The sequence below is a fragment of the Emydura macquarii genome, unplaced genomic scaffold (genome assembly GCF_026122565.2).
Source record: "Emydura macquarii macquarii isolate MOO-44397 ecotype Brisbane River unplaced genomic scaffold, CSIRO-AGI_Emac_v2 contig_2205, whole genome shotgun sequence".
Lineage (NCBI taxonomy): Eukaryota > Metazoa > Chordata > Testudines > Chelidae > Emydura > Emydura macquarii.
In genome coordinates, this window is record NW_027132342.1 from 36,588,752 (window position 1) to 36,612,442 (window position 23,691).

A 23,691-nucleotide genomic window follows, 5' to 3' on the forward strand; every position below is an offset into this window, starting at 1 on the left:
ACTTTACAGCTGTTACTGAAGGTAGGCTAGATAAAAATATATCTCCTAAAAACAAAATGGAAGGTGTGTTTTTCCTGGGGGACTCCAACAAACCAAAAATAAAATGAAAAATGAAATCTAATGGGGTTAAAGTGATGATCACTTTGAAAACTAAATCACTGCTGGACCCCTCTAGACACAGAGTGCACAGGAAGGAAGATGCTCAAAATGAAATGAACTAAGGGAAATCCTGCCCTTCTCCACTCCCTCCCACCCTCCCAAAAGGGGGAGAGAGAGAATTCCAGCAATGAACACTCTTCTATTTGCATGATGTTGGCGGCCAAAGGACTATTTTCAATTGCTTCAAATTACTGCAGCCTTGCTGTGCAATGGGGAGAAGAAGGTAGTGTCTTGTTCATCTTTGTAAGCAGTAGGGCAGGATTCCTCCATACTACTCAGTAGAGTTAATGGGCTTGCCCACACATCATCTATAAGGGTGTGAAATCTGAGAAATGCAGTTAGTCCTCCAGCCAGCTACTGTGTATGCTTCAGTCGGGAACAAGAGCTACCTGGCAGCAGAAAAGTGCAGGGCCCAAGCATAATTTTTTCAGGTCCAGTACAAACTTGTAACACAGACCCTCTCCCACACACATACCCATGGGGGTTGCAACCTAGGCCGGGCCCCCCCCAGGGCCTCCAGGCACCAGTAAAGTGTACCCTTTCCCCCCCCCGCCCCATGTGGGGGCCCTGGAAATGTGTGAACTTGATATACACCTATTTTATTATTTGTGTGTGTGCGCGCGCGTGCAAGTGCGCACACAACCCCCCAAAAATAAATAAATAAAAACCAAAAACTACTTTAGAAATGTTATTAAGGTAGCAAAGCCAAACACTCAAATGTTAGATATGTTACAACTCAGGTTTCCTCTGCAATCTTAACTCGTCTCTTTCTGTGCATATGTATTGTACTACCGACATTTATTACATGATCACATACTATTTTTTTCCATAAGACCCCGGTCTTAGGTGCCCAGATTACAACCATCATCCCCTACAATACATCAGATGTACACGTTTACCTTGGGATGAATGCACAGCACAAAGAACTCTGAATTATTATAACCCTCTCTTTGTTATGATGATTTTAACCTACCCTCTGATTTACCATGTACCTCTGTAATGTGACAATATCTAAAACTGCAATATAGAAGAATCCCAGGTTTATTTACTTGAAATATAGTCTTCTAAAGCTCATTCTCCCATTTTAAATATTAAAAAATTATAAATGGAAACAAAGAAACACAACTAAAACCTTGAACAAGCACAGACTGTATAATAGAAATAACATTAGGAGGTTCTGAGGCAGCAAATATTGCTATATTATATTCCTCAATTACATTACAATCTAAAGTACTCCCCACCCTAAAGATGGAAGTGTCATTTTTAATGAGGACAAGAATAGTGAATTTTCCCAACCCCATGGTTATAGTAATAATACATCTTATTTTTTAGAATGCAGCTCATACAAAGGAATCTTAAAAAGGATTTAAAAATGCGATACTCTATGGACAAATTCTGTTCTCAGATAAGCACACACAACTTTCATTGATGTTTGAGTGCATAGTTTGGCCCTTTTTAATGAATTATATAACTGAGCTACAAAACCCACAAAATTAGAACAACATGCTAAACTTAATTAATTCTTAGTACATTTGGACCTATCTCACATCACCTTTTGTATGCACAACAAGCAGTCTTACTGAAGTCCTTGGTGCATGAAGTGGATAAAGTTAAGCACATACATAAGTCTTGGTGGAATCAGGCCTTTAGACTTGTAAGAACTTTGAGCTGGGGACCTAGTCTTTCTATTTGCATTGTAAAATACCCAGTAAGCACTTGACACTTTAAAAGCAATAATAAAGACCAGAATGACAAAGGAAACAAATATAATGCAAATGGAACAGAGCTTTCTGGACCCAGTCCTGTGTGTGGCTGAATGACCTCAATTCCCTTTGTCTAAATCATTTTACAGGGGATGCTCAGCACCTCGCAGGAGTAGATCCTTTTTGACTAACTGTACTTCTGGCTCGTGTGTTTGGGTATCAAGCCACTCAGGAAATAAAACAAGCCTGGGGCTCAGGTAACATGGTAATAGGCACAGAATAAGAACCTGAATAGAATGTAATAGAGAAAGGTAATGGAAAGACAAAAAAACCTCATTATTGCTCTCCCCAACTACTTAAGCATAAGAGTCCATATCACAAAAATCATCCTTGCATGTGTTCTTGGTACAAATGACATCTCTAGCTGGATGATGAGCCCACTGAGTGGCTGGAACATACTTGGGATCTTGGAAATCTCTCTCTTACCCTGTCCTAGCTCGTCCTAGAACAGTCTCCTGAATAGCCAGCACATGAATAGATTCCATATAATATTCAGCTCATATATAGTGACATTTGCTGAACAGGGTGGTTATTTGATCCAGCCATTCCTCATATCTCTAACTGCCAATTATGAGTGACACACATCTGTATGCCCAATTTACAGTGAGCCAATGGCCATACTCTCAGTGGTGCAGCCATGCTGCCTATTGTGGCAGTCTGCTGCTAATGACAGAGCCTGAATAATAAGATCAGAAACATCTCTGATGTCTCTTCAGTGACCATTTGACATTTTTTCTTTTTTGTTGTTTTTGTTCTTGTTGCATTTTTCACTTCTGTACTGAACAGTAAAAGGACTGAATGCCTGCTATCCTATAGGATCATTTCAGCAGGCACAAAAGTGATTTTTTACCATAATTCCTTGAAACATCCTTTGTAATATTTAAACCTATTTAGATGCATCAGTTTTTAATTGTTATGCCTACAATAAGATCAATAAGCCATGTATCTGCTATTAGGAAAGATAAAGATTAACTAATGTAGAATGAATTTTCCCTCTTCAAGAAGTTTTCATGATAATATATGTCTAACTGGAACCTAGAGGGAACACTTAACTAGGTTACAGATTGGGCTACGTGTCAAAAATTGATCAAGAATTTGGCAAGTGAAGGGTGTCAGGTTGGGGACATTCGAAGAAAAACTGAGACAGAGTCAGTTAACTATACTGAAACAAGACAAAATCTCAGTTTTAATATGAATCAGGCCAGATGCCAAAGCAGTCTGACAAAACTGGGACAATTAGATCATCCTTTTTAATTGTGATAATATTTTAGATTTATGCGGGTCAAATGACTTCCTTTAAACAAATTATATCTTGAGTGAGAAAAACCAGATGTGTTTTTTAACTTTTGTTTGATTTTTCAAAATTTGGGGCAAAATGGCAAAACTCCAGTTGACTTTAATGGGCCAGAATTTCACCTTTATGTTCATAAAAGTGAGCTTGAAAGTAGAAATACAGAGTAAAAAAGGAAACCACAGATCAGACAAGCAGGCCTTTGAAAGTATTCCCCCACAGCTCTTCTATGCAATTCAGTCCTGATGAGAAACTCAGTTGTGACACACTTTGTTTTGTGTCCATTGAGAGCTAGATTTATAGCTAGATCCTCAGCTGATGTAAATTGTCATAGCTCCATTGACATCAAAGGACTATGTCAATGTACAAGATCTGATGATCTGACCTGTAGTCTTGAAAAAATATATAAACTCATTTGTGCAATTGTAATCTAGTAAGGAGTTGAACCCATATCTAGACGGAACTCCATGATAGAACCTTGCTGAGTGGACCATGGGCTAGAACAACTGTAAGGATTTGTTCATATGCTCCCTTTTTCTGAATCCAGATTCACTTACAGAAGTAAAAATGTTATCTTATTAACACTTCAGCTTCTGACATTTTAATTTGCTCTCATTCTCCTAAATGCAGTGCAGTGTCAGACATTCTCAAGGTTCCTCATAGAGCATTCAGTATGATACTGACAATAATAATGTCATGAAATCCTAATTTATGAACACTCCACATTCTGCAAAATGATGAAAAGGATATTCTAAGTGAAAGAGCTTAGATAAAAGAATTTCCAGTTGAAGTGCTAACAGCATCTGATTCCCTTTTTCTGCATATTTAATACAATGAATAGAGATCCAAGGTATTATTTTAAACCATTACTGAGCTATTAGTAGGAGAGCTATGTAAACAAAGAAATATAATTTTCATATATATATATATATATATATATATGTATATTCCTATTCAAATGTAACATCCCCACACACTACTCACCAGATATCTCCTCTAGGCACTGTTTGGCAGTCTTACTGTATGATAAATCCATTTTAGTAGGACTGGTGCAAGAGTCAGCAGGTGGTAAAGAGGTACTGTCATTTTCTGAGTGTGTTCTGAAATCAACCAAGAAGACTCATTATTACATCTGTTATGCACACAGCAATGGTAAATGTTAATTCAGGGCACCTTTTTGCACTGTATTATTCTCAACAGAAGGCAGATAGTGAAAATAATCAGGAATGCCACATTCTACCCTAATTACATTGTGCTACATTCTGACATAAACTACCCACTTGGGCAAGGGAGCCAAGACTTCACACTCCTACATAAACAACCCAGACCTTAGGTCAGGGAGTATAGGAACAAACAGGACCCTTTGTATGCTTACTTTTCCCCTGACACAGATAGGCAATATACAGGCAAGGAACAGTCCAACCCCCACCTCAATAGGCAGAGTAGCTAAGCTAGAAACTATATATATATATATGTGAGGGGCATGAAGCATAGTAACTTACTGCTGGTAAAGATAGGCATAAATTATCCCTGGGAGCAAAGGGGTGAATTGTTACTCAAGAGGTGTGTGAGCAGTAGATGGAGCAGTACTCAAGAGGAGAGTGAAATCCCTGGAGTAATACAGTTTATACACAATCCCTTGCTTAGGGCTATTCAAAATCAGAATCTATCCCCAAATATTCAAAATTATGTGCAATGTGGCTCCTTCTCATGATATTACTCTTAGGCATGCGCCCGCACAGCTCTTGGGAAATGCTGGGTTACAGAAATAAAGATGTGTTTCTATTAGATTGCTAACAATTGGTCTATATTCTTGAGAACATGCGTGAACTAAATATAAGAAACTATTAAAATGTAATAAAAATACATTGTTACACTATGGAGTACAGTATTGGATACATTTCTTTGCCATTATACGGTGGTAAACTATTACACAGTCAACATTTCCCAAGAGTTACCACAGTAGTTGCCTCTTAGGAAAAATCTGCAATGTCTCCAAAGTAAGATGGAAAAACTGCTGGTATATGATGATTTTTAGTGTTCATCACTGTGTTTTACATCAGTGGAAAAAGAACACAAAAATAGAATGATGTGAACAGTTTACAACAAGATACAAAACTCCCTCTAAAAATCCTAACTTAGGGTTCAATTTTCCCACCCTTACTGCATGGCAATCATAAATTACATGCCAAAACACTAATTGCCTCTGATTTCTGATAGGGGCTCAGTAAAACCTATTTATATATATTTCCCAATTTTTAAAGCTTAAAATTACAGCTAGACTCCTACAATTTCCATTTCCACAACATGTTGTTGGAAGCACAAGCTTCTCTGTGCGGCAGCCCAGCAAAGATGCTTTTTATAGGAATGAGTAACTGATAAAAAATACTGGATTAATTTAAGGATCAATTTTAAAGTAATTTCTTTTATGAAATAACTTGTCAATTCTTTTGCTATGTTTATTTCAAAGTTGCTTATCTAATGGATTTATTCAGCAACTCATTTAAGTGAATGAGGGAGCAGACCTAAATGCACAAATACTCAAACATATCTGTTTGAGTAGAATTCTTAACTCTTTATGGTACTTAAAATTGTATTAAACAGAAATATAAACATAGCTTGCAACATGCATACTCTTTATATTCAGTTTTTGTACTTCTGGGGAATTGTGATGAGGCAAATATCTAATTGCTGTCCTATGAACTATTTTTGATTCTTGGGTGTTATTTCCTGTGACACACTAAGGGATTGATACTACAAGATCTCCATAGGTTCCCACTGACATCCCTGGTAATTTTACACTTGTGGTCTTTCAGAATTGAGTCCTGGGTACTGAGGGATGATGAGGAATCTCTTTCAGTAGTGAAAGACTGTATGGTCAGAACTGGGATATGAAGGGGTGAAAAAGCTCTTACACTCATGGGCAATCCTGGTTAGATAAAATGAGAACCATCCTAAGCATTCTCTTGCTAAAGATCAACCCAAACATTCTTAGCAATATGACAAATTTCATTTATAGTACACTTCTCCCGCCCCCGGTCTTTTCTTTCATCTTCAAAAACCTGATTCCAGCTGGGACCAGGAGTGGAAGTAGTGAAATACTGTGAAAAAAGACACTCCCAAGATTTCCGTACCAAATTTGCACACCTCACAGGAAAGGTTGGATTGTGGCATAGAAAACTAGGCACATATCTACTGCTTCCTGAAGCCACATGATGATATCCTAACCTAAGCTATAATTTAAAAATGAAATTTTCTTTTTAGAAAATTTTTTGCAAAGAAAAACTTCCAAACAAAAAGAACCAAATGTAAATGATACATTCATGTTTTCTTGAGTTTGCAGACCACCAGAAACAATAGGTCCTAGAGGCGTGAAATACCCGCCCTCATTCATCTGACTCAAAACTGAAGGTGTGAGGACAATCTAAAATCATTTGGTTTTGCTACCAAAATAAATAACACAAAAGTTGCTGTACTGACTGTATTCAGCATTTTCACATTTAATTAAATAAAACCTCAGTTGTTTTAGTTATCTAAATCTGCTACAGAATTTCCACTGAAGATGACAGAATTCAGGGATCTTGCAGCAGAATTTAAGTTCAGCTTGCCGTGGAAGCATTCTATTTATTCTGGAAATGGGTGGCCAAGAAGGTATCTGCTCCAGAAGAGGGAAACAGCAGCCATTACAGGGGATGGGGGGGAGATGCTTGTCCTCCCCCCACCACCACTAGAGCAGACCAAGCCTCTGAAACACTGGAGGCCCTTGCTGACACCACCCCAGTAAAGACTCAGGGTTTGGCCCCTCCCTTCTGATGTCCCATCAGGGCTCTGTTGGGATGATCACAGTGGGCACACACAGACATACACAGAATTCTCTGCCTGGGTGGGGGAGGCTGAATCCTTCTTTTGGGATGGGCCCCTGCCTGCCTGTGCACAGGAGAAGAGGGAGGCCCCAGCCTGTCCAAACACAAGTGGTAGTGAGCTCCTCAGCTATTGTAGGGGTGGTCCCTGCCACTATTGCTCAAATTAAGGTTGGGTCAAGATATGAGGGGTGAGGGGACCTCAAAAGTGGGTGTGCCTAGAGCCTAGGACTGCTTTAATCTGTCCCTGTCTATGGGATGTGACAGTTTGAATAAGGTTCTGATCAGACCTACAGATGTTTCTATGCTTAGCTGGACTTGTTGCTAATAAATATATTCAGCAGCGAAGACTGGTGCAATCTGCTTTGTGAATAATTAGTCTTTTCCAGTACACTGAGAGGAGTAAAATCAATGGAACCAGACTAATCCTTGGTGTAACTCCAGTGACTTCTCTAGGGATTAATTTGGCTCAACATCTGCAGGCTAGCACACAGAAAATTAAATGACTTGCTCGTTAACCTTCAGTATTACTCCAAAATTATAATACTTGCACCTCTGTGCTGAGATCAAAGAAAGCAAATGGAATCGCAGGTGAGTCAAAGGCCTGCCACTGACTTATCTTCAAGTGCTGTACATTGTCAATGAAGGTTAATTAAAACAACGGTCAGAGAACAGGATAACCTGCTTAATCATAATAATAGGAAAAGATTTTTTACCTCCAATTGACCTTATATAAAAGCACATAACACAAGGGCAAAATTCTGCCCTCAACTACATCTGTGAAACCCCACTGAATTTTGGTTAATTGAAGCTGTATAAGGGTAATTAAGAGTAGAATTTGAGCCACTGCACATAATAATTAATATCTTTAACGAAGTCATTAACTTCCTGTGTTTAATGGAATATCCACCCTTTGATAATCACAGATGACATCTAAAATTTAATTAATCACTTGACATTCCAAAAGATTCCATATTTGTTTTTTTTTTTTTTTTTAATTCTGTTGACAGCTCCCAGAGGTGCAGTTGTCTTGGGTGGGATTTATTGATTATTTGATCTCAGGCAGTGGTTTTCAAACTCTTTAGGCTGCGTACCCCTTACCACGTATCCCCATCTGATATAGGGTCACAATATACCTCTGAAAACAGGGAGGGAAGGTCTGTAAGGGATAACATGATGCATTGTCCACCATTACAGGATTTTTCTCACATACCCCCTCATGAGAGCTCACATACCCTAGTTTGAAAACTACAGAGCTAAGGGTTAGGTCAGCATCACAATTATACAAAAATATAAAACAAGAATAAATATTAGGTAATAAACAACAGGCAACTGAAGTATTGGGCTATAGTTTTAACAGTGAAATAAGCCAAAAGAGTTTACTGTAATCTTTCTCCCTGTACCTCCCCGCTCTCTTATTTTCTCTTTTCCTGCCAGGTCTTCATTGGAAGTACTGTCGGGGCTGTTCCCCATGAAGTAAAGATATGTACAGAGGGAGCTGTTTCAAATATCTTGGTGTGTTTTTGTTGGAAGTAAAACATATAGTGGGCAATGTTATAATGCTAGCTGTGATCACAAGAGTTTGGTAATTTGCCATCTTAATTTCACAAGAGTGAGTGTAAATGGCAGAATCAGATAAATCACTCCTGTGTGTTTTCTAACTGTGAGTTGCCAATTAAAAAAACAAACAAAACGAGTTGCTGTTTGTTTAGCACCGCAATCTATTGAAAGCTAGTTCATAACCAATATATAAATAGCTGGTACAATGAGTGCAACTCAGCATTCACTATTATAGTTGATGAGCATAGTAGTTGCTTATCTTTAAAACAGGAGACTCTATAGTATTGACAAACACGGCAGACTGGTAAATGTTTAATTTTTTAGGAGCCTCAACTGTAGCTAAAGTAAGTAGCCCGATTCTTCCCAAAATACTACTGCTAGAATACAAATATTCTTAACAGCCCAGTGCCATTAATTAATAACCTCTGAGTGCCTACTGAGGTTTAACCTTCCTTAGCATCTACTTCCCATACTTCACCTATTTTAGAAGTGCAAATCCCATTTAACTGCAAACCCCTAACAGTGGTCTGGTAAGAAAAGTGTCTGAACCACCAAATAGGAAAAAAAAGTAGCGAGCAGTTTTTAGTAAACTGGTAACTGTTTTATTAATTAAACCAATATTGAAAATCTTACCCCAGACAGTGTGCTGAGATGTAAATGTTTTCCAGACAGTCCTTCCTTTAGCAATTAAGCTACCTTCATACATATTGTCATGAGCTGGATAAAACCTTGTTATGAGTTGAGTTAAAACCTTGTTCAAACAGATGTGTGAGCGAGCCATTCATTTAAGATAGTTGTAAGAGACAGTTAAGGTTCAACACTAAAACAAATCCCAATAGAGTCTGCCCAGAAACTAGCACCATGTGGCCAAAGGGTTCTGTTAGGGGTGTGCGTGGGGAGGTGTGTGTGTGTACACATGTGTGTAAACCATGAGCAGTGGGTATAATAGGCCAGGGGAGGCTAAGCCTGGCTGCTTCTCTCCTCCACTCCACTTTCCCTCTCCAGAGGTCCCCACTGCGTGCATCCCCCCTCTCCTCCATCCCTTCCTCCGTGAGACCACCCCACCCACCACTCACTGGGTCCCTCACTCCCTTCCCCATAAGAACCCCCAACCCACCCACTGCTTGGTGCATCCCTCCTCATCCCTCCTCCTCCTCATCCCTCAATTCCTGTGAGTCCCCCCCGCTCGCTGTCCCTCCAGCAGGGAGGAGTAGGGCCTGTGGCGGACCAGGGATGGGGTGTGGGGCGGACTGGGGGTGGGAGTGCGAGCAGGGCCACCGGCAGAAGAGGCAGGACAGGGAGCTAGCCTCCCAAGGGGAAACTTCACCCGCCGCCCACGGTGGAAACCGAGAACAGACAAGAACAAAGCGTGGGAGAGGCAAAGAACACCAAGCAGGGGCCTGTAAGCACAGTGTGAACTTGGAAAAAAACTAGAGAGAGCTTTTGAGTCTGGTGTTGGCTAAAGAGCGGTTATAAACTTTGGCTTTTGGTTCCTTCTGACATGCAAATTATTATTATCACCACTCTAAAATGTTGAGGGGATTCTGTGTACCTAATATTTTGGGGCAATAAAATGTAAAGTCAATAATTTTAAAATAAGAGAAATTAACCTATCCTTCTCATGACCCATATAAAATGTAAGCAATGATACTGTAAAATCTCTCACATTGTGGGGCAAAATTAAAAGCCTTCCCTTTTCAGAGTTGTCTCTTTCTTTCCTGCCTTCCGTGCAACTGTATCTCCATTGTGCTACTTTGCTACCCTTCTCTAGCTGAACTCTTAGCAGCACCTAATGAAGGTGAGTAAAATTCTATGGCCAAATTCACTGAATTTCAGAGATGGTGTAATTTACACCTGTCTTCTAGTCCCCTCAGTGTGTAAAAAATTGTAGATTAAAGTAGCCCGCAGATTATTTCAACTAACTGTACACCCACTAGACCCTCCCATTACTTTTCATGCTACATTCCTCTCATCAAGCCATTTGGCAAATAAACTATACCTGAGGGTAGCATAGACAGTGACCCAGACTAACTGTCCGAATACGTATCCAGGTGATCCAGTTGGATCTGTGCTCCATCAGCTTGCCCAAGCTGCTGCCCATGCTACCACTAGATACACTATTTTTGGCATGCTAATTTGAGCAGTCCTAGCATGTGTCTGTCTACCTATGCCGAGAAACACAATCCCAGCAGCAGTGTAAATGGACCCTTCGATCAACTGGACTCAGTGGAACAAATTCAGCAGTGGCGTGTAAAGGGGTTGTTAGCTGCACATTCATAACTGTGTTTGAGTCTAAGTTGTTACGTTTTGAGGAGGCTGGAAGAATGTAGGTCACACCAGTTTAGATTCCCTCATATTCACCTCTATGGTCTCTAATCTTTGAAGAGAAATGGTGATCTCTGATGAGCCTGCAGGCCTTGCTGTTTAAGGGGGATACATATAACATCAGAAGGAGATTGTGCACCAAGGGTTCAAGGCTGCCACTTGTAATAAATCCTTTCAGCACATCCTAAGGGAACATTCTCTTTTCCATACAATACATTAATAACCATGACTCACTACACTGATAGCTAATATACCATTATACTCCTTGCTGAAAGAAATACACATACTCATGTAACAAAGAAACTCCTTTACAACAGTTCCTATTATCCCTAAATCCGCATTAGTGTCAACCTGGCCAAAAGAAACTCACTGTAATTGTATAGTGTTTGATATTCAGAGGTTACCATCAAGTAACTCAGACAAAGTAAAAACTTACTTTTTACATATGGTACAATGCTGAGAACCTATACAGGTTGGACCCTTGTGTTGTAGCTGGTACAATCTTACAGGGGTTTGCAGAATTACACTGATGCTTGGCCTAGCACTTTACAAACACTGCCCTGTATATTCGCAGGAGTTGGGAATTTCTTCCAGCTGACACCACTGTATAAAAACAGTTATTTTGGATGGTGATTTTTGTTTATCAACCCATTATCCTTTAGAGCTATTTTAGCAGCTAATAGACATACTTGAGCATACATTGCGGAAGCCAACTAAGAAAACAGTTATGTTTAATAGTGAGAAAATGCAAATATACTGACCTGGCTTCACGTACAATACTATTTACCATATGCCCACAGGAATAAATCTGCTGACTTTGTAAATATGGATATTCTGTCTCTGATGATATTTATTCTCTGTTATGAAATCATTATCTACTATTTCAAAGCCTTTGAGACCCATAAGGAATATAGTCACCATGTATCTGCATTCAGTACAGGATCTGTGGGACCGAATCTGCTATCAATTCCACAGATGTATATCTGAAATAACTCCAGCCAAATCAGTAGAATTATTCTGTTTAACACTGGTGTGAGATTAGACTTTGGCCTTTTGAATTGTTTTCAAGCAAGATTTAACTTCAAATACAGTGACCTTTGTTGGTTGAGGCATACTGTGGGTTATGCATAAAGCCATATTCTGTTGGCAAATGCACGCTGAATCTTCCCTTTAATAATCCAAATATATTTTGCTTTTTGTAGTAGCATAACAAAAAGATTACAAATATCCACATTGTAACAACATGCAATGAAATGGCATCACCATGTGGTTAATGTTAGTTTCATATGCATCTGAGGGCAGAATGGGATCTCTCTCTCTCTCTATATATATATATACATATTTATTTCCATCTTATATACAGTATAGTAAGTTGCATGTATCACTGAAATTGTTCCAGGCCATGAATTACCATAATATGTGATCTTCACTCAATTATTCAGAATCACATTAATTCATTAAATATTTCTCTTAAACATGCCTATGTACTTATCTAAAATTGAAGAGACCAGCTATTGTGAATTAAAATAAATAAAAACTATGCTCAATGGCTTCCCCGCCCCCCTCATAATTAATAATAAATAATGGAGCTCTGTTTTTAATCACAATTAACTTAAATAGTATCTCACTCATCCACATTAGTTCTGAAACTATGTTTAGTTTTACATAACAATATATATTCCTGCTCCTTCAGCACCTACTCCAACACCTCTTTAATATTAGCTAATTTTTGTCTACGGTACCGCTTGCTAACAAAAACTGCCAGCCTATTCTATATTTCTCCGTTTATCAAATTTTCCCTTTTAAAAGTTTAGTTTACCCACAACTGAATCTGAAAACCCTCCAACAGCTGACACTTGAAACCTTATTAAACTGCAATCACTGTTACTCCAACCAGTCATAATAGTACCTTCCTTTACTATAGCTTCATTTTATTGTATAAAATGAAAATCTCTAGCCCCTCTAGTTGTTCTACCATGTACTGATATCAAATCTGATGCCCTGCAAAAATAACAATGCCTCTTGTTTTTTGATCCACTACACAAGATCCTACATGACATAAGAGATTACACCAGCTGGGTAATTTAAAATTGTCCTTCTGCAATACTGATATGCTAGGGTTATGTATAGAAGAATTAGGATGCTGCAATCAACCCCACACTCACCCAATTCACCCTTTGTGAATATTTGCAAGAATTTTTAAATTATTTCCCCAGCTAATGCCTCTTTTGTGTCACCTTCTGTGATGATTCCAATAACGTTTACTTTAAGAATGTTTGAGGAAATAGCGAATTTTAAGTAAATATCAGCTTTTGAAATCAATAAGTAAGGGAATTCACACTGGAAATCTGTTTTTAAGAGTTATGATAATCCATCAGAAACATATCATATGATCTGTGTATCCAATCAAAACAGCTTGAATTTCAAATGTCAAATATTCTCAACAAACTGCCCATGAATGAGCTACAGACCAAACATTTTTCATAGCGATTATTCGTGAAATAATTTTGAGTGGTAAACAAATTCTAGAAAAATCATGTTTGTGTGCTACTTGAGGACAAACAGATAAAATCCACCAGACATGTGATTCACTATGAATTATTCTATCAATTCTAGTTACACATCTTCTAAATTGGAACACAAAATTCATTTGCTTTAGTGACCTTACCTATAAATGAAAGGAGCTACTGTGGCAGTGTTTGGGTGACTATATTGCTGTTGTTGAGGAAGTTGGACAATGCCATTTCCTGTGACTTGTCCACTGCTTGCAGCCATTGAAACAGAAAGACCTGCAGAAGAACCAGGGACCAGAGCTGGGCTAGAGTCCTTTCCTTCAGACAAAGCAAGACTACAGGAAGTGGAAGCTTTCTCATTAGCTTGCGGTTTCGTGGTCAATTGGGATTGGCTTCCCTTTGTAGTCCTGAATTTTTCAGACTCTTTACTTCCTGCACACACAGGTGAAGCACTCTGCTTTGCTGTTGGTACCTTTGATCCAGGTTTTGGTATCCCACTAGAGGAGGGTATTAAACTTTCCTTCTTGGCTGCTGTAGTCTTGCTCCCCTTTGGGATCAAGCTTGCAATTTTTGAGCTTTTTTTTGTAGATGTTTCAGTGATCTGGTCTCTCTCTTCCTTTACTGCTTTCTCAGTGCAAACTTTATTTTTGTCCCTGTTCTTTTCCTCTTTGTCCTTTGGCTGCAGCAAAGACTTTTTATTGCTGAGATTTTTGCTTCCAGCTTTTGGAGGAGTTAGCTTAGGCGACACTTTAGGACTGCTACTAGTGGAGCCACCACTATTTAGCCCACAACTAAAGCCGTCCATTTCACCACACTCCGAAAAGGTATCGTCCTCTCTTCCACTGTCATTGGGTCCTGAACTTGATGACAAGGGAGGTCTTAAAGCAGTCCTAGCATTAACCAGCTTGAACTTTTCCAGCATGGATTTCTGTCCAGATGAAGGGGGTTTTGCTCCTTCAGAAAGGGGTGGCTTGAGTCTTTCTGAAGATGGAGTAGGGGAGGTTGCGGGACTAGGCTGCTTCACGGACAGCATGGTAGAGGTGGCACTGTGTTTGACATTCATGGATTTGCTGCGCCAAGGCTTGCTGGCACTTGGAGAGGGTATGGCAGAGACCTGCTGCTGCCCAGTGCTGGTGGGATGCTGCACATTTCCATTCATGCCTGCAGATGGGTGAGGGCCTTTTGGTGAATCTGTTTTAACAAAAGAGAAAGAATCATATAGTTTGCAATGACAGAATTATTTTTCTTCCCCTAGCTCTAAAATAATACCCTAATTAGTTATGCCTTTAAAAGCCCAGTTAAAATTGAGCTTTCAAAAAGTGATAGAAAATACAGTTTATACTGAACCTAGTTTACACATGGAAGGCTACAATTAAGTATATGGTTTGCCACACAAGAATGTTTTTGCTTCTCCATCATGTTGTTTTAGAGTATCCATCTCTCAGAGCTGAGGAGAACATGGAGACACCATGTAACTCTCACTTCTGAAACCAAAGCTCTTAATCATTAAAATATTATAATTGTATCTTTATATTAGATCAAGAAAGCCATCTGATCAGAAGATATCCCAGATGGCAGTAAATTGGTGAACTCCTCAAATCACAGAATTGAGAAACAGAGGAGAAAAGGTGGATTTTTGAAAGATAACGAAAGTAAAGATTTTAAGTGTAATACTACGCTTACATTAACATGTACTAGAGATAATGATCTGGGAAATATTGTTTCTGTTTCTACAAGCAAAAAGCATCTAGCACATACCAGCACTGCTCTGGGCCACTGCTCTGAAATGTCTAATTTAATTTTACCTTTTGGTCACCGTATTTCTTTGCTACAACTGAACACAGAGATTTGATTACAGAGCATTTTCCAGGACAAAATATATCAGAAAGCTTCACTGTTGAAAAGTAGTAGCAAGCTCTGCAACGGCACAACACTGATAGTTATTTAGGGTCTGGATTCTTATTTACTTTAATGGCTAGATCCACTAAGGGGATTTTGGTTCAGTGTTGCAACACCTAATTTCAGGAACCCTGCTGCATAGTGGAATCCACAGCCCTGTGTTAGGCACTCAGACTCTCTATGCAACACACGGGGAGAGTTAGATGCCTAAGAATGGGATTCACAAAAACCAGCAAATTGAGCAGACTGCATAAGCTAGCCAATAGGAAATGTCAAGGAGAGAGGTATGGCCAAGCCCTTCCTCTCAAAGATATTTAGGCGACTCCCTCCACTCAGGATTCACAGCCATGAACCCTCTCCTGGAGTTAGGTGCCTAAGTCAGGTCAACCCTTTTTTCCAAAAACAAAGAGGGGGGAGTCAGTTGCCTTCCACCCCATAAACCAATGTGTTCACCTGAGAAGGGGGAGACCTGGTTTCAAGTCTCTACTCTGACTCAGGCAGAAGGGGGACTTGAACTTGGTTCTCTCCCACGCTGAGTGTGTGCACTAACACCCAGGCAATAGAATTTTCCAGGCTGGTGGCTCTCTCGGTCTCTCCTATTGAAGCTGGTCCACTATATAAAATAATTAAGTATTGATTGGAACCGGACTCTCACATCCCCAGGGAGTGCCCTACCCATTGGACTACAGGGTCATTCTCACTCACTCTCTCTCTGGCCCAATGGATAATTTATTTATTTATTTATACACAATGAAACAACTTCAAAAGGAAAAATAAGGAGACCCTCCCCAGAATACCTGCAGTCCAGTGTGTCTTCCACATACTGGGGGAGTGCTCTAACCACCGGGTTTAAGGAGTAAAAGGCACCTTCAGCTGTGTTTTGTCTGGGTCCCAATCTGGTTAACATACTCTAATGTGACCTGAATACTCCTACCAGATCGGGCCCCACAGGCAACATAGGGGATGCCTACTTTGTTATTTTTGCTGAGGCTTAGATGTAAACTAGGCACTGCATATAAGGTGACCAGAAGTCCTGATAAAATCCTGTCCTGATATTTAATCCTTTGTCCCGCATCCCGACTGATGTGCAATCAGGATGCCATTTGTCTCGATATTCAGGACTCAGGTAAAAAATGAGTTCCTAGCTGATGTAGGGGGACCTGCAGCTTTGAGCCCCCACAGCGGCTGGCAGCTTGGGGTCCACCCCCCACCACCCATGGTGGCTGGGAGTTCTCCATCCCATCCAGCTGCCTGTGGCTTCTGGGAACGACCATTCCCCTCCTCGTCCCCCGCAACGGGTCCCCCCACCGCCTGTGCCCCCCTTGCCCCCCTGTGTCCCTATATTTTACTCTTGCAATCTGGTCACCCTAACTGGATATCAGGACTTCAGCAGCCGTGCGCACGCCCATCAGCAGAAATCAAGTGTTTGTCTACACGGGCATGTAGTTCTTGGCAAGTTGGGGTGTGTTTCTACACCAAGCTGGTCTGCCTAGTGCTCTTTGACATGGGACTAGATCAGAACACGTTAACAACTGTTACTGTGCATCAGCAGAGTCCACATGGACAGTCTGAGGCAGGCTGATTTGGGATAGATTCACACTCCAATTTACCGCAAACTAATTGTTTGTATAGGCACACCTCAGGTATGTGCTGGGTTAGAGGGCAGCTATACAGGGATTTTGAGGATCTAAAATTTGGATTTAGGCCCAAAAGTGGCATGTAGGCCACTAAATCTCTTTATAGATTAGCCCCAAAACCCATTTACACTGCCTGAGCAAGGCAAAGGGGCCTTAGTATAAATGAGAATCAGGTCCTCTGTGTAATAATCAATACAGTTGAACATATTTTAAACACTAACCATATTTTCCAGCAAGCAATTGGCCTTCTTAAGCAAAAGAGACTGATGTATGAAAAACACATGCATTAGGAATGGATTTTTTAAAATTAAGCCCACATTGCTAGTGTAGGGGTCTCAGTAGTTGAATGCTATTTGCTGGTTAACATTACTCTGTGGCATCAGAGAAATGAAGTGTTAATGGTGATTAAACTCTTCAAAACCACCAATTACGTTCTCTAAATCATTGTGCATAATTGTATTAGTTCAGATGATGTTTCAAGTTAGTGTATTTTGTATTGTTGTATGGAACACGAGGAGTGCTACTGAAAGGACGCTTAGGCATGTCCATATTATTCAGTGTCGATTTCAGAGTGGCAGATATTTCTGAGGCATGACTACAAAATGTCCACTAGAAATACTATTTATGTCAAACCAAAGCCACACGTGCAGCTTCATGTACGAATGTGAGCCCAGGGTCCAATAATCTAAACAATATATTGAGTGAGGGCACTAGCAGCATTTCTTCTTTGAGTGCTAAGTTGGGACTATTCAGAATTCTGTAACTCAAAAACTGCTTTCACTGTTAAAATGAAAGTCTGCAGGTCACCAGCTCATAAGAGGGAGTAGAGGCTTGTAAGTATTCTGGGAGAGGGGCCCTAACTTTTCTTCAACAAAAAACATCAGTATTTGCAGCACATAGATCACATCAATAGGCACCAAAGATCCACAGAATAAGAAATCTGTTTCTTCCTAACAAAATAAATATCAGTTAAAGTTAAGAATTCAGATACTAGTGATGCCATCTATCAGGCCAGCTGTCTCCATCTTAAATAGATGCTGTATAGTTCTGCCTACCTTTGCTTTTTTTTAGCACTACCCTAGCACAGGCACTGCACAGATGAATTATCTTTGCATGCCTATGCCCACAGAGGACTTCACAGAAGATTCTGCTCTTTATCCTTCCCAGATTCCAGGAAGCTCTGTAGGATTCAGTTAGTGAGAGAAAACTTTAGCAAATAGATGGGTCTTACAATGGTCTATAAAATAGGTCAGACTTTATCTCATTCTCATCTCTTCTGTAGCTCGTCCTATAAATAGACCCCCATAACTGGCAATACTTTGAAACAGATCCTACCATTTTAGTGGCATGAAGCAGCCTTCAAGTAGCGTCTACTGTGGTGATGCTGTAGAGCCACCTCCTTCCCAGCCAGCAGTGAAGAGGTTGTGGTTGGTCTATTATTTTCTGGTGGGCCCCAGTTGCTGGAGCAGAGCCTAGGAGCTGTGGATTGCTGGTGTAGATTACAGCAAGGTTTAGGCATCTTTAATTTATTCCAGGGACCAGTACAGTGGCTGCTGGCCTAGGATGGGAGGTGAGCAAAGTCTCCTTTGCACTCACATCTGGACACGCACTGAGCACTCTTTACTTACATGTGAGGATTGGGGCCTTTATTCCCAGATTTCATGTGCTTCATCATTAAAAGTGTTTAAAAATATGTGCAGAATATACGTAACTATATATGACAGCGTGACTCCACTATGTTCTCATGTGGAAACTCTGATACACTGGTCTCTCTATAGTTTTAACTTGTGTTCATTTACTTATAAAAAGTACTGATTTTTAAAAAAACAAAAAACCATATCTCCTTTTGAGTAATATTAAGCTGGTGTAATAAAGAGACAGTAGTAAACAAAGTAAAAAATATTTTTTGGCATTTTCTCAATAGCTTGTTGTGCTGTATGCACAGCAAATACCCACAGGCGTCTTGGAGTCACTGCTTCGTAAACACATATATCGCAAATTGTAATCAGCGCCAGATAAATTACAGATGGGTTGAGAGCTTTAATTTGGTTCTTAATCTTTTAATTTAAATCACACACTTAATGTTCCTTAAAGAGAGTTGCTTGTGTGCTCAAGTGTATTATCAATAGTCCATTGTCTGATTAACGAAGTGGAATAAAAGGATTTGTTTCCTGATACTGAACGACCTTATCTCCCAACCTAAATGCGTTCCTGGAACCTGCAGATCTGTTAGTGTGCTGTGCACAATCAATTTGATTCTGCTATTTATTACATGACATCTGTCCCCACCTTGTGGTAATTTTGATACAGAGTGAATCCAAACAAAATATATTTGCAGATTTAATTTTTAAATTTTAGTTTTATATCTTAAACCTGTAGATCACCAGCTCACAAGAGTGAAGAAAGGCACAGGGTCACTAAATTTTTTTCCAACAACAACAAAATAAATCAATATTTCAAGCATGTTGATTCAGAATGCGTATACATGGGCTTGGCAGAATTCAATTTTTTAAAATAATTCTGATGGGCTGTATCAATGTTTATTTTAAAACTTTCTTTTAATTTTTATTGATTTAAATTTTCACATTTGAGTGAAATTATGGAGGGGGGACATGCAATGTTATTTAATGACAATACATGTTGAGATTCAAAAAGTAAAACCTTTATAACAATTAAAAGAAAAATCATCAACATAACATATACAAATATACTAAGTAAATATCCTTAATTAAAACTCTAAGAAGTTTTCAAGTAGCATTTGGCTTTCTTTGTCTGTTTATAAGGCCCTTCATTTTCAGTTTTCACTGATTTTTCCTGAAAAATTCCCAGGTTTTACTAAGCTATTTGTTTTTTACTGATTTGCACCCTAAATCTGGATCACTCAAGTCCATAAAAATACCAATTATGTTAAAAAAAAATCCAATACACTACATTAGGTAGATGTATTCATGTGAATAATTAATTAATCTAAGTGTAAATGCAAGACTGACTGTTAAAGTAAGTCAATGTAATGGAAGATGTACATACACACTCATGTGCATGCATATGTGTACACATTGTTAATGTGCAGTTCATGAAATAAACCATTGAACTGTTTTCACTTTCAATACTCTGACTTCTCTCTATTTGCTGCTTTTTTTTCAGTCCTTCAGTCCTCCAATGTTAACCTAAATATTTACCCAGAACAGTGTGAAATTAATTTGTTGTACTGATTTTCACCTGGTTTTTATTCTTCGTAATAAACACTGATAAATGCCTGGGAAATTAAACAAAATAAAAACTGAAAAAAAGGGCTTTACCTTTTTGTGAATTTCTATTTTCATCAGTGGAAATATATTTTTGTCAGTTTGTGTAATGTACGGTGAAATAAACATTTACCAACATTTACCGACAAAAATCAAATCCTTCCAAGCCTGCACATACGTCATGACAATAGGCATCACAGATCCATGAAAGAAGATATCTCTGTTTCCTTGTACCACAAATACAATATTAATTAAAGTCCAGAATCCAGAGACTAGTGACAACACAGACTAATATAAAAATCCTTATGTAATTTACATTACATTCTGTCAGGCCAACTATCTCCATCTTAAACAGATACTGTATACCAATGGTCCATCTTTATAATTAATGAAGTGGAATAAAAGGGTTTGTTTCCTGATACTGAATGATATATTTGTGAATTTAATTTTTACATTTTCATTTTATTTTTACATCTTAAACTTGTAAGTCACCAACTCATATGTAAATTTGCATGTACCAATATTCAATACACACAACAAATTCAGCTGTTGCATACATATATGCTATCCAGAAACAGCCACCCACACAAATTTCCTCCTCCACTTACCTGCTCAGATTATTTCTGCTAGGAGAATGATGATTATATGGTTGAGTAAAGGGACATCTGACAGGGATATATGTACATAAACATATGCTACTAGATCAGGAGCATACCCCAAGAAGAAGGCCCTAACCGCTAAGCATCATCTCAGAGTGCTCTTTTTGCATTCGAGAGAGTTGGATTGAAATAGTAAATTGCCATGCACTTGGGAATCTCTCATTTAACATTTCAGGACCAAATCCTCAATTATAGCCTAGCTAGGGGCTTGTGAAATGTACAGGTATAGACATTTTCCTCACAAGCCCACAAAATGGCCGGGGACCCACTCTGTGAAGGCTACTTCATCCCATGGCTGAAAGAGCTCTGTTCACCTTTAACATGTGTCTGCTGTAAGGCAGTACATTGCCCCCACAAGAGAACTTCATACCACATAGGGGCACCCACTTCTGCACAGCCCCATCCATCCCAGTTCTCCTTTATATGGCACGACCACATCTGTTCTACTGCCTCCCGGAGATGAGGGGCTGGAAAAGCAGTTGTAAGTGGAGCAATGATGGTTCCAAAGATGCAACCTCACGATGCATTTGTGCATTTTAGGGGGGATGGGTTAGTGTCAAGTAGTTTTAGAAATATTTTGCTGTGTTTAAAGGGTGAATGACTATGCATAAAAGAAAACAAAAGGGAAAAGTTAACAAGGGAGCCTGCTGACAATGATTACAAGGTGTGCTTACTAAGTAAAATTGGAGTGCTCTTCAATATATGTGAAAGGGGAAACATTTTTTTTTTAAGTTTAGCATATTTCTTACACATGAGTGACCCCATTCAACTCAATAGGAGTTGTGTGAAGGTTAGGTCTAGAAAACAGCTTGGATTAGGCGAATAGATTCTTGACAATGAAAATATGAGATCATTACCAAACACTTTCAAACCAGTTTGAACCACTTCACATCCATATTGCTATCTAGGAAAACCATGATGGGAGAGCTACATATACCTGCCCCAAAGATAGGTAAAAATACCTTAAATTACAAACATTCATTGACAGAAAGAAGTTCAGCATTTATCTTTAGTGGGCATTTTTAAAAGTATTAAGTTGGGTTGTAGTCATGTGACTCCCTTTCATATGGTGAAAATATTTCAGTTTAAACCCCCACACAACGCAAATTATTTAGGGGCGAGAATCAAATTCTAAAAGTCTTTTTTTTTTCCAACACAATGTGATGAAAACATTACTCACAACAGTTCTTTCCTGCTCTCAACTGACAAACTTTATCTTTCCAATCCACGCAATGTTACATTGTGCAGTCCTTCTGTAAGCAGAATGAGTGCTTACAAATGCAATAGATCAGTGGTTCTCAAACTGTGGTAACACGTAACATTGGTGGTAAGTGGCTGCAATCAGGTTGTATTTGGTTTAGTTTAAAATATAATATCACTGATTGAAATTCTGAAGATGGGACACCAAATACAGTCTGAGAATCACTGCAACAAGTCTACACTAAGGATAAGTGTGTAATGTTGTAGTACTGTTCTTCCTAACCAGTGAGAGAGAAAATTCATCTAAATTACTTCATCCATGTTGTTTCAAAATGAAAGAATTATTTCTGTTATTTTCTCTTAATTTATTCTTTCAGAAGCAGACACTCCATTAAGGCAAATACTCTCCCTGAAATCCATCCAAAGGATGTAGCATCCAGGGGAGAAAATGAAGAAGGCTCAGTTGACTGAACCAACATGAGCCAACTCACCGCAATCTCCAGCATTGGCCCATTTAGATTTTTGGTATTTGTGATGTTCTAAGGCCCACATTTCTTAATCAAAGCTCCCATAAAGTAAACTCTAACACTAGCAGAATGAGTTTCTGGGTGAAACTCTGGTTCTGTTGAAGCCAAGGGCAGAACTCCCCTTGGCTTCAACAAGGTTAGGATTTCACCCCATGTTAATTATTCCTTATGGGATACAACACTACTTATTTATAAATTGCAAATGAACCTCATAAATGGTCCAAGAATTGCCATGTTGTGAGTAAAGATTTGGGCCAGATCTGATTTTGGATCCATTCTTGCTTGCATTGGAGCAGGACTGGGCACTTTAATCTGTACCTGTATGTCTGTCCCTGCCAGTAATAGAGTTGGGAAACCATGTTAACTCTACAGCAACTGGAGTTTCAGTTATTACCTTTTCTTGATAACCTGTCCTGTGTAAGTAGATAATGAGTTCTGATGCCTATTCACACAATGAGTGACTTCCTTGTGCAAGCCAGAGAACTTCTCTGCCTCACCGTATCCATCTGTAACACTCACCATGCAGGAATGTTACCAGAACAGTTACTTAACATTGTGAAAACACGGTGGTACTGGTGTTACTCAGGCTGCTAACATTAAAGTGTCTTGCTGCAGTGTCCGTGGCGGACACAATGTACTAAAATAGAGCTTTCAGGTCCCCATGCCGGGCTGTTGTGGGAAAAAGAAGCTTTGAAGTTATTTTATTGGCAAATGCTAAATATTATTATTTAGTAGGAGTACTATTAAAAAGAAAGTTGGGTTCATAAAAAAAAATTCTATACGTTCATGCCAGACAGCTTCTTAGATATGAAAAAGTTACTATTTAAAAAGGTCACAGGAACATTAAACAATAAACACATCACAATAATTACATTTTAAAACAGTTTGGTGGTTATTTTTCATTTTAGGCAAGAAATAGTTATACTTTTCTGTTTGTCCTTTTAGGATCTCAGATAAAATATTTTTGCTATTGCAGCACTCGCTATAGTTGTTTTCCCTCATTAATTTCTGCTTTTGTATATATATATATATATATCTGTAAAATAAACTTGT

The 23,691-nt window shown here is 39.0% G+C and overlaps 1 protein-coding gene across 2 annotated transcripts in view; it reads right to left on the minus strand.

Moving 5' to 3' along the window:
* The window catches only part of NAV3 (neuron navigator 3), a 343,145-nt gene that overhangs the window by 158,594 nt on the left and 160,860 nt on the right, over nucleotides 1-23,691 (minus strand). For both annotated transcript variants that reach the window (XM_067559905.1, XM_067559904.1), the window contains exons 8-9: nucleotides 13,627-14,662; nucleotides 4,198-4,313 (exon numbers count right to left, since the gene is read on the minus strand). In XM_067559905.1, the coding sequence (XP_067416006.1) occupies nucleotides 4,198-4,313; nucleotides 13,627-14,662 (1,152 nt within the window). The remainder of the gene's footprint in view (nucleotides 1-4,197; nucleotides 4,314-13,626; nucleotides 14,663-23,691) is intronic.